Here is a 12,626-nt window from a genome sequence, read left to right as displayed (position 1 = left end):
TTGGTGTTGTTTTGATTATAAAACTTTGATTTGAAATTCAGAATTCGGAAAGAAAAGAGGTTTTGGGGTTTTTGGTAAAACATGATTTTTAACCAACTTTGGCATGCCATAACTAGACTTACAGACCCCAAAATTTTGTCAAACTTATTTCAAATGAAAATTGGGTTCGTGAAGTTTATACTGTTTGAAGAACGGATGAAAAATCATTTAAAACGAAAGAGTTATGCTCGTTTAAAGTTTGGTGTCAAATTTGGAAATTCTGCAACTTAGTAGCTTTTTGAGAAAAAGGAGGGGTTGCATACGCTATCATGCACACACGACGCGAGATTCATTCACTGCCTTGATATCTCGAGTACGCGGAAATTGGCTCACGTATGCGGACATGTTAAATCGAACGCTAGCGTACGCGAGACCCCTATTTTGGCTAAAAGTGGGATTTTTGCATACTAAACCAATTCTCTAGCTTCCGAACCTCCTTTACACTTGTTTAAGGTCCGTTAGTGAGCCTTTAAGCCTTAGAATGAGGGTGAGTCTATTAAATAAATGGAGGAGACATTTGGAAGGGTTTTGTGAAGTGTTAATTGAATTAACGAAGGGTTGGTGATGTTAAATAAGAAGTGATTAACAGTTATGATAATAATGATGAATTGCAATTGAGTGAGAGATGGATTGATGATGATAATGACATTAAGGACTGATGATGATTGACTGGCGTTGAATTATTGAGTATGTTAGAGATGGGCATATTGATTGTGTATAATCTGTTCCACTATGTTGCATCTTTTTTCTCTTTGTTGTAAAGTATGTTGGGCACTATATCCCATAAGTGTGACGAGCACTATATCCCAAGAGCGTGGCGGGCGCTATACCCCAAGAGTGTTGGAGCACTTTATTTTGAAAAGTGTGTCGGGCACTATATCCCATGAGTGTGGCGAGCACTATATCTCATGAGCGTGGCGGGCGCTAAACCCCAAGAGTGTGGAAATACTTTATCCCGAAAAATGCAACAGACACTATATCACATGAATGTGGCGGGCACTATATTCCAAGAGTGTAATGGGCATTATATCCCAAGAGTGTGGAGGCATGTTAGAGAGACGATAGCTGGGTTTGCCACCGGGTGTGTCGGGTTCTGGCAAAGTAATCGACACGTGAGCTCACGGCCAGTAGGGCAGGCATACATCATATGTATTTGTTTGTTTTGTTTGAGTGTGCATTACTTTGGTTTGCTTAGTTGATTATCTATGCTTATTTGCTATATGTTCTACCTGTTGTAATTACATTCTATCTGTATTTTTCTTTGTCTGTATTGTATGTCTATGCAACTGAGAGATCCATTGTTTGGCGGAAGAGTGACAAGGGTTGTTCCACCAGAGTTTTGGAGGGTTGGAGGAGAATGAAAATTGAGGTTTTAAGTTATAATTGGATTAGAACCTAAGTACCTTAGTTAGTTTACCTTATTTCTGGTTTAATTTATAACTCTATGTTTTAAATCTGAGTGTCCGAGTTCTAGGATCACTTCTGGCTTTTCCAAGACCTTATATCTTATGTACGTTGGCATCTTTACCATGTTGAGAACCTCCGGTTCTCATTCCATACATGTGTTGTTGTTTTCAGATGCAGGTCAAGATGCATCTCGGTGAGCATCTGGAGGTTCCTATGGCAAGTGAAGTGGGGATGTTATATGTTGTCATATTACTATGTATATATATGTATATAGACTCTTCTTCACTTGTACTTTATGTTTAATCCTCCTAGAGACTTTTTGGAGAACTATGGGCTTATTTTATGTCTTTTGTGATACTCTAGGATATGATTATATGCATGTATGTATGTAATTATACTCTGGCCAGTCTTGGCTTCGGAGGTCGAGTCTGGAGTTTGATATTCTGTATTTTTGGTACTCTACTCTGTGTATTTTTGGTTTATCCTTTCTGTTTACCCAGTTTTACATTTTTGAGTGTGTTGCGCTTTTTTTTTACGATTTTGCTTCAACTTTTCTTCAAGGCTCCTAACTATGAATTCTTTCAACTATATCTACGTATTTATATATATATTTTTTAGAAGTCATAATATCTCACCACCTCTATTTTACGACTTAAGTGTAAAGCTCTGCGTGGTAGGACTGTTATACCCTATCTAGTCTTTCTCTTATTAGCATTCCACCAAATTGTATATTGCTCCATGTGTATTTCTTACCTTTGTATCCTAAACACAATAAGTTTCCTTCATTAGCAAACTCATTGATATTTTAGATAGAGGTGAATGATTTTGGTCTCCTATCCTCATTTTTGTGCTATGCCATTATTGCATTAAAATCTCCAACGGCTATTTGGTATTCTCTTCCTTGTTGAAATAGCTGGGTCAGCTTACCAAATTGCTCATTTCTTCTATTCTCATCGGTGTGAAGGTGGACTGCCTAAACTTTTCACTTAATTTGGAGTTTTGAATCAGCCAATTCAAATTGAATGAAGAAATTTTTATGCTGAATAATCTGGACTACATTATCTTCTTTTCACAGTACAACCAAACCCCCAGCCAAACCCTTCAAATTTACACAAAACGTCTTCTGAAAACACATGCGCTGTATCACCTAAGAATTTGTTGCAGCAGCGATTCTCATGCCCTAGAAAACCACAATAGTGACGGAAATTCCCAATTTTTTCATACTTTAATTTTATCTCTATCACTTTTCTATAACTTCTTGCTATCTTTATCATTCTCCTCAGCGGCTTTGTCACATCTAACTCCACTAAAACCTTCAACACCATTTCCTCCTTTTTTATCATTGTGAAAAATTCAACCTCCAAAACAGCACCTAAAAGATTCTCCCATTTTTCTGCCCAAATCCTTTGTCTTACAATGCTCCGGGAGATTCCAAAACTGTACTTATATAAGGACACGAGAAAATTCACTTTCAGTAATTTGAATGTCTTCATACCACCTACATAGATTGAAAGTGTAATTTTTGAAGGTCCAGAGAGCCCCCTTTTCTACCCTCAATAGATCTATTTCATTGTCGAAAAATAATTAGAGCATATTACCCCCATATTAGGATTTTAAATTCTTCTAGTTATCACCATATAGTGTAGAGTGCAGCCTCTAAGGTTCCACCGCTAAACTTTTTATCTAATAATAGTCTACTGACCAAATTTTTTGAACACTTATGTAACACTTCTTGAATATCTTCATTACTGAGTTAAACAATGTGATCATCATCATTATCACATTATCACCAGGATCATGGTTATGAGTTTGTGAAACAGACGGGATTGCCATATAAATTGGAACAATATGAACCAAGAAAGTAAGCAAAGTTGGAAATTATGATTTTTCCTATAAAACTCTAACAGAGCACCCAAAAAAATCTTGGTAAAGTAGAGCAAAATTTTGCATCTACTTCCACAACTTTCTGTTAATGTAAAATAAGAAAAAAAAATTGTCACATACAATATATATTCTCATTCAAAAATAATATTTTAGGTAGATTTAAAGTTAACGAAAACTCATATACAATTTGTATTCATGTGANTTATCTAATAATTTTTAATTATTAATTTTATACGAATACAACTAAGTTTTTCTTTTGTATTTTATATAATATTCAAATCCCTTAAACTCGTATTACTAGAAAAGTTTTAGCTAGTTAAGTTGAATGAATTTACTAATACTATTTTTATATTCAATACAACTAAATTATTATTATAAATTTATAATGACAACTTTTGAATTTATACTGGATACTGTATTTTTCTTGACATACGGTGGGGGCAGTGTCTGTACAAAAGAATCAGTAGTGCGTAGTGGCAGCGACACTGCTGAACACACTCCAAACGTTGGGCGTTTCGCTCTCTCTCTTCCTTTCCTCCTTTCTCTCTCTATCTCGCTCAGATTTTCTCCATCATCTCCTCAATGCGTGCCTAGTTAGGGTTTTTTCATCTTCTCCAAATTCCAACTGTTCGAGTTTTGAATCTTCTTCAGCTTCAATTTGTTAATATCTCTCTTTGGCCTTTTCTTCCACATGCTGGTAGCGCTTCTGTTTTCCGATCCCACTCTCTTTTGTTATGCTTTATTTCAATGCTAATATGTTCAGCTTATTTGTATATATTTCTTATCGTTACCCTCTCAATCTGACAACAGTGGTGTTTTGTGCTTTGAATCTGTGAACTAGATTTTTGAACTTACTATTTTGGGGTTTGTGTCTTCTACAAATTACAGTCTTGGATTCTAGTGTCTGAAATATTAAAATGAAATTAATTCCGTTGGATTGTACATCCTAGTTATATTGGATTTATAATTCTCTCCCTGTGTGTGTATTTTAGTTTCATTTTCATCATTTATTTATTTTGAATTCTTTTTTGCCTCGGTCTTGCTGTGGCCTATTTTGGGGAAGCGAATTGGTTGTAAATTCAGGGAACTGCCATTTATTTGCTTAATTTGACAATGTCCTACTAAATATGAATGAGTTGAATGAATACATATTTTACGTTTTCGTTTGCTTTGATGATGCTTTCAACTATTCGCCATTATAGCAGGGGTTTGAAACATATCTGGTAAAAGCAGTGGATACAATCCTGAATTTTTGTATCTGTTTTGGAGGAAGAAGTGTTGGATTTGCGTACCCTTATTGGCCTTCCTTGAGTTGTGATTCATTGGTGACTGATACAGCCATACAGGTGAAATGAATTAGTCACTCGAGCATTGTGAGTCAAACTGTTTTTTGTTACTTTTACCATGAGAAGCTGAACTGGTAGAACAATTTCTCTTGCAATGGGTTCATTCTCTGGCACTTCTGAAATAGTTGAAGCAACAGACGAGCTAAATACAGGGAAAACTACAGCAAGTAATCAGTCCAATAATGCGTGTAGCATGGCTGAGAAAAATCAGAAGCCTCGGGTGCTGAAACTGGGCTACAAGGACAATCTGGACGACGATATTAATAAGTTATTTGAATCAATTACTCTTAAATCTTCATCAAGAGACTTGGGCCGTTTTCAAGATGGTACAAGCCCTAAGATGAAAAGTGCATTGAAAAAGCCCATCACAGTGGGTGTTTCTCGGTCCCCGCGAGTTGGGACATCTGAACCTGTGAATTTGAAGCAGGCTTTAAGAGACCTTTGTATTTCTAAGGCATCAGAAATGGCTGCTATGAAACGATTATCAAAAGCAACAGCTTCTCCAAGAATATCAGAGGTTGGGAAGATACAAACATTGTACAATTCAGTTGTAGCTGAAACCAGTCTATCTGGCCCTCCTTTGGTTGAAAATAAAGAGAATGGAATTGAAATATCCCTAGTGCCAGAAGAAAGTAAGTCAGTTTCGATGGAGAAAACATCTCATTCTTATCAAGGTGCTGAAATCACTTCACCAAGCCAGATCATTCGATCTTCTCCTAAAGATGCTGTTGCAACCATTCAACATACTTCTAATGCTTCATTGCCGCAAGTTGATTTGGCATGTTCATCAAGTAAAGTTGGGGTTCACTCACGGCAAGTGGTGCCTGTTCAATCAGAAAAACCACCAACCACATCTCCCTCTCCATCTCCATGTACCACAACTGGAAGCAAATTGGAGTCATCCAAAATTGTTTCTTCTCCTAAAAAAGTTGGAAATAAACCATCTATATCAAATAGTGGCCATAAAGGTAGATTGCAAACATCTTCCTCATCTTCTGTAAATGGCTATAGAGTAAACAAAGTGTCACGTCATACCCCCCGTGCAGTCAAATCAGTCCTCAAGAGCAAGAATTTGAGTAAGAAAAAGCTAAAAGAGTGTTCTGGCTCTGGTTTGTGCAATCCTTCAACCAATAAAGTGAACAATAAGCCAGCTCCTGTTCCAACTCAAATGATTTGCGAGAGATGTCATTGTGCTTTAGAGAATACAAGTGAAGAAAAAGGCCACCATATCACAACACTGGACTCCATCAGTCCTGAAGTGGTGAACTCAGGTGAAGAGCACCATGGTTCAGATAAACCTGATCTGGCATCAACTAACAGTAACAAAGGCAGAGCAATTGCAAATGTAAAAAAGAGCACTAAGTTGAAAGACCAACTTGAATTTTCACAAAGTTCAAAAAGTAGCCAAGGTGAGTACAGTAGTAGCACAAGCACCAGTGACGAAAGTAATGCAAGTGGCTCAAGTTGTGGAACTAGGCCTCACATGTCAAAAGATTTTAGGTGGGAAGCCGTACGACGTGCTCATTTGGAGTATGGAGTCTTGGGCTTGAGACATTTCAATCTTTTGAAGAAACTTGGTTGTGGGGACATTGGGACAGTATATCTTGCTGAACTAATTGGCACAACTTGCTTGTTTGCTATCAAGGTCATGGATAATGAGTTTTTGGCAAGGCGGAAGAAGATGCCAAGGGCACAAACTGAGAGAGAAATATTAAGGATGCTGGATCATCCATTTCTTCCCACATTGTATGCACAATTTACATCAGATAATCTGTCATGCCTGGTTATGGAGTATTGTCCAGGTGGAGATCTTCACGTTCTACGTCAGAAGCAGCTTAGTAGGTGTTTTTCAGAGACAGCAGCAAGGTATGATCCTAAGAAAAGAGTCCAGTAATATATAAGCATTTTATTTTGTGTTTATAAGGTTATATGAAAAAAATTCACCTGCTTAACTTTAGCATGCAACAAATGATGTGATAGCTAAGTATTTCCTAGTACAAACCTATATTCAATTTCATAATTTATATCATTTCACAGTGATGCAATATTCTTGTACTAATTTGTGTTTTTTGACTTCTGACATGCATAACTGTAAGTATTTCCTAGTACAAACCAATATATTCAATTTCATAATTTATATCATTTCACAGTGATGCAATATTCTTGTACTAATTTGTGTTTTTTGACTTTTGACATGCATAACTGTTTACTGTAGTGACAAGGTTTTGACATGTTTCTTCTGTATAAATATAACAATGTACGCTATATCAAATATGATTCCATAAATTCATATGTTGCATTAATTCTTAATGCTTTCTGCAGTGTTGCTGTTTGTGTAGCTTGTAAAATCTGTTTGTTTTGCTTATAAATCTTAAGAAACAGCGTCAGTAATTTGTTTCACTTCATCTGTGTTTTGTGGTCACTTGGAAACTATCCACTGTTTCTGGATAGACAATTTATTCCTTTTGTAAATTTGATAGAATTAAAACTGTTAGAGTAGATAACAATATCTTGCTCGTGATCTGTTTCTTTATTATTGCCATCTTTGTTATCTACTGTAATTCAACATGCTTCTGCCTGCATTTTTCCTTCGGCCATGCTTGTGCTAGGAATGGAATCATCCCCTTTCATCTACCTAATCTTTACACCACCACTACATCCTGAATTCTACCTGACAGCATTCCCCTTTGCTGTGGTCTGTCAATGATTGTCATTTTGTTTAGCGTTTTGAGATTTTTTTTTTTAATTTCCATTCACCTACCAAATAAAGATGTTTTGACTTTTCCTTCCAGTCATTTTGATTTCTTAAAAAATAGAGGTATTAAATGTTTCTTAGATCTCGAGATTAGATTTATTTCCTTATCATTATATATAATTCTTTCTTAAGTCATCTTAATTACTGGAATGAAAAAGTAGTAAATTCAATTGGAAATATATTGTTTTTTCCCTCCATGTCTCATTGTCTACATATACTGTTGTTCTGTTTCATGAATAAGATCAAAAGAGAAAATAAACAAGTTCTACAATAAATCTTTTTGGTAAAATCTAGAGGCTATTTATCTTTTTACACAGCCTTTTGTTGATAAAATTCGAAATATCTCTTTGACTAGCAAATGTCAAAAGAATTAATTTGTTGATGCAAATACACATGTTTGATATGTATTCTATATATTAGTTATTATGTTGAAGTTATCATCCCTGAACAACAATCTTGCACATTGATCATCTGTCTTTTATCCATGCAGGTTTTATGTTGCCGAAGTCCTTCTTGCTTTAGAGTACTTGCACATGCTTGGAGTTGTTTATCGTGACTTGAAACCTGAAAACATTCTTGTCCGGGAAGATGGACACATCATGCTCACAGATTTTGACCTTTCACTAAGGTGTGCAGTTAGCCCAACGCTTCTACAATCCTCTTCCGAGATTGAACCAGCAAAAAGTTCTGGCCCTACCACAAAACCAAGTTGCATTGAGCCATTCTGCATTGAGCCCGCTTGTCAAGTTCCATGCTTCAGCCCTAGATTCTCACCCGCAGCAGCAAAAGCAAGGAAACTAAAAGTTGATCTTGCAGCCCAGATTAGATCATTGCCACAGCTTGTGGCCGAGCCCACCGATGCCAGATCAAACTCATTTGTTGGAACACATGAATACTTGGCTCCTGAGATCATCAAAGGAGAGGGACATGGAGCTGCAGTTGACTGGTGGACGTTTGGGGTTTTTCTTTACGAGCTCTTATATGGTAGAACACCGTTCAAAGGTTGCAATAATGAAGAAACACTAGTGAACGTGGTGTTGCAGAGTCTTAGGTTCCCCGACAGCCCATTTATTAGCTTCCAAGCGAGGGATTTGATAAGAGGGTTGCTGGTTAAGGAACCTGAGAACCGTTTGGGATCAGAGAAAGGTGCTGCTGAGATTAAACAGCATCCTTTCTTTGATGGCCTCAACTGGGCCTTAATTCGTTGTGGTCTCCCACCAGAGATTCCAGAGTATTGTGATTTTGGAGTTTCTGATGTGACACCAGAAAGCAAGGGTGGTAAGTATTTTAAAGATAGGATTCTTCCACGATGGATGTGTGAAGCTGTAACTTATATGTAACTATGTAAGCCTATGTTGTAAATTTAGTTTTGGTTTATATACCACGGTATGACCGTAACTGGTGTATGTGGACGTGGCAACTTGAGTGTTGAATGATAATTCATAATTGCAATCTTGAGGAACAAACATTCCCGATGATAAGGAAATTCCATTTATCGTGCCTGTCTGCCTGGTCTCTTGGGGGCCAAAGACGAATCTTGCCAGTGACGGGCTCCCAGCAGAGCGAAGAGAGAAGCACTGATTGAAATGAAACTAATATATTCTCATTTTCAAGTCCAGAATATGGTTACAATTATGGCTAAATAGGGTTCAAAGGTTTAAGAACTACTGATTGAATGCAGAATTATGGCTAGTGAAGGTTTGCTCTTATGGCTCTTGATTTTTAAACATGCAGAACTATGTAGAGAAACGGAATGAAGGATTAAATAATTCAACTCTGTTGTAAGGATATTTTAGTAATCAAATGATATAAATTCTAATTTAATCATGTTAAGTGCAGTCACTAAAATCAACTTAATATAAGATAAATATTAAATATAAGATATACATTAAAAATAAATTAAATAATATATATTTATATATAAATATATAATAACTGAATACATATAATATTTTTATTCTAATTTATTCTATGGTTTAGATATTCTAATGAAAGCTGTATATGTGAGTGCTGACGCTTGGGCAAGGAAAGGACAGGTTCAAGAGATGGGCATCAGCTGCTTTGAAAGTCGCCCTCGGTTTCTCGTTCTTTTTCTTTTCTGTGATGTATCTGGATTCTGGAGTTAGATCCTCCAGAATAATTTAGTGTTAGTTTTTGTTGTTTTTGGGCCTGGACACCCCTTAACTATTGAAACATATATATATTCTTCGGAAATCAATTTTAATATGACTTAAATGTTGGTATAATACGTTAATATAATAATTAATATAATATACTGAGAAACGATGTGAAATGAATGATTTATAGTTCAAATAGCATAATTTTTTTATATTCATAAAAAAGATTGTAAGTTTAAATCTTCCTATCTTTGATAATAATAAAAAAAATAATTGAATCATATGTAGATAAAAAAAACAGGGATTAATTTGTCCTAAAACTCAAATTTTACCTTTTATTCTAAAAAGCTTTAAAATAATATTTTTTTAAATTAATTTTTTATCATTGTGATTTGTAATAGTTATTATATTAGTATTTTATTCAATATATTTTTTATTGTATGGTATAATAAATATAAACTAATTAATAATACTTAATACATTAATATAAATATTAAATAAATGAAAAAATAATTAGGAAGATTAAATAGTAAATCTAATTATTCTCCTAACTCTATAAAAAGTATAGAGACCTAATTGAAAATTTTACGAAACTATGGAGACTAACAGAGTAATTAAACCTTTTTGTAATTAAGTCTCTGCCATGACAAAAATATTGGAATTAATAGAATATTTTGTTAAACAAAATGAATATATCTAACATTTGACTGAATATTCTATATATTTTAATAGAATATTTTGTTAATTCCAATATTTTTGTCACAGTAGAGATTTAGCTACAAAATTTAATATGGTATAAGGACCTAATTAAATAGAAAAAAAATATAGGGACTTAATTAAAAATTCAATGATACTGATAGAATAATTAAACCTATTTTATTTATTTTATTTTGACATTTTCTATTTAAATTAGATCATTTTTATTTATAATGAATTGAGAAGAAATGTTTGATAATTTTTATCTATAATCTACAAGACCTATTCCTACATGAACACACTTATTTAAAATAATCATTATTTTTTGTAAAATAATTTAAAACAGTTAACGTATGTCTGCCCAACACACTCACCGTAAGAATTCTTTGATTTACAGGAGCACACATACTCATACTGTAAGAGTTTTTTGACTTACAAGAGCATTGTAAGATTCCTTTGACTAACAAGAGCACACGTACACACACTCACTATAAGAGTTCTTTGACTTGCAGGAGTATATGATAGTTATGTGTGTTCTCCATACTTCTTTAAGAGTTTTTTGACTTACAGAATCACATTATAGCTAAGTATTCCAGGAAAGCATTCTCAATAGTCTTACCACTATCTATTTGACTACCTTCACGCAGTAAATAATCAACATCTTATAATTTCATTATTTAGTAGTTACCTCTTTACTTTTCTACTTCTTCATTCTTTCTTTCTTTATCTTTTTTACTTTTACTTTGCAAATTGTTTCAGTTTCGGTATAAATAATCAACCTGTTCCAAGCATAGATTCAGTAAGTCTATAAACTAGTTTAACTTTTCATATTTTACCTAACCCTAAACGTAATATTGAGTACTAACTATGTTGTCTCTAGTTGGCTTCCCTAATCGACATTTATCTTTACTTTTAAAGTTTTACTTTTTTTTTTCTTTGATTTTTTATCTTTTCTTTAACATTTTATCTTCTTCTCACTAACATGTTCTTATCACTCCCTAGGTATTTTATGAAAATAATTATGGAATTCTGAGTTTAAGGTTGTTCTTAAAACTTTTAGAAAAAAAATCTCTTTTTGTTATTATTTTATTATTTTTAATAAAATAATATTATTAAATTTTATAAAAATTATATTTTAACCCTTTTAATTTTTTATATTAATAATTTAATCCCTAAATTTTTAGTATTTATATTTTTCTCTCTCCAAAATATAATAATATTTGCATTTGGTTCCCAAAATAGATCAACGAGATGTTCTTGAGTATTCAATTTATGCTTCTTACTTTTTGTAAATTTTTTAAATTCTTTCTTTAATTTAGATCTATTTTTCAATATTTTCGGTAATCGATTTTTTCTAAAATTCAAATTAAAATTGTAGCCACTAAAGTCTCATGATTTTCACTTGATTTCAACACTAATTTATCTCCAATTTAAGGGTTAGGATTCGGTTTTCCAGCGGCACCCAAGAACAACATTCATAACTTAAATATCATCAAATTTCATCAAATTTTTACTAAAATTTCATCAAATTTTTACTAAAATTTCACCAAGAATCACTCATAGAAACAATCAATTTCAAGCATAATCAAACCATACAACAATCAGACAACTCAAGTACAATTAATCAAGATTAATTTCACCAAACCTTACCTTAGTTTGCTACTCCAAAAACAGGCTGCACTTTCAAGTTTCTTAACTCACTTTAATTTTCTTCCTAAATCCAACCAAGAACAACTTTAAATCTCATAGCGAATACTTAACCAAATCTGTAGCTGCTAGTTAGAGATGATTTTCTCACCTCAAACTTGCTAGAAATGGAAGATCCTTGGCTCACAAGTCAATTTAATCAAGAAATCTATGAAGAAACATTCAGAAAATACATGTTTATGTATGGTTCCTTAAAATTGAAGTAAAGTGGGAGGGAGAGCAGCCATCTCACCTAACATGAATCTAAAGAGAAAAAAGAGAAGAACACTATAATTGGTTTAGAACTTTGATTTGAATTTTAGTTTGGAAGAAATCAAGTTTTGAAGATCAAAATATCATGAAAGTTTTTTTCTATTCTCTCGTCATTTTTGGCCATTAAAGAGAAAATGAGCAGCTGTGGAGTGACTTGGAGGAGGGGAAGAAACGTGCTTGATGATGATTGGTTGGTTAGGGAAGTTAGTGAAAAATATCTCTAGTGAACATAAGTAATAACATATCTAGAAATTAATATCCAAGCTACTAGTATAGATGACACTAGTAACATGATAAATATGAGAATAGAAGATATATGATGAGGTATTAGCATTGCTAAAATCATCAGAGAGTGCCGGTACTAACCTGCACTAGTAGACTATGAGTCCGGTTAAACTTATCTCCTATTTTTAACTAAAGCAG

General features: G+C 33.9%; 1 protein-coding gene across 1 annotated transcript; it reads left to right on the top strand.

Annotated features, from left to right (window-relative positions):
• The first annotated feature begins 3,797 nt into the window (after nt 1-3,797).
• On the top strand, nt 3,798-8,771 carry LOC107493903 (serine/threonine-protein kinase D6PKL1). Its single transcript, XM_052263043.1, has 2 exons — nt 3,798-6,542; nt 7,922-8,771. Exons 1-2 carry the CDS (start codon nt 4,771-4,773, stop codon nt 8,769-8,771), a joined length of 2,622 nt encoding a protein of 873 aa, XP_052119003.1. The 5' UTR covers nt 3,798-4,770.
• The last annotated feature ends 3,855 nt before the right edge of the window (nt 8,772-12,626 follow it).

This window comes from Arachis duranensis, chromosome 6, assembly GCF_000817695.3.
Source record: "Arachis duranensis cultivar V14167 chromosome 6, aradu.V14167.gnm2.J7QH, whole genome shotgun sequence".
NCBI lineage: Eukaryota > Viridiplantae > Streptophyta > Magnoliopsida > Fabales > Fabaceae > Arachis > Arachis duranensis.
Note: the sequence above shows the minus strand (reverse complement) of the source record. Positions and strands in the feature narration are given on the sequence as shown.

Excerpts from the sequence above, each read along its gene's own strand:
- LOC107493903 (XM_052263043.1), top strand. The coding sequence starts at position 4,771 with ATGGGTTCATTCTCTGGCACTTCTGAAATAGTTGAAGCAACAGACGAG. Across the intron at positions 6,543-7,921 it reads TTTTCAGAGACAGCAGCAAG|GTTTTATGTTGCCGAAGTCC; the intron begins GTATGATCCTAA and ends TTATCCATGCAG.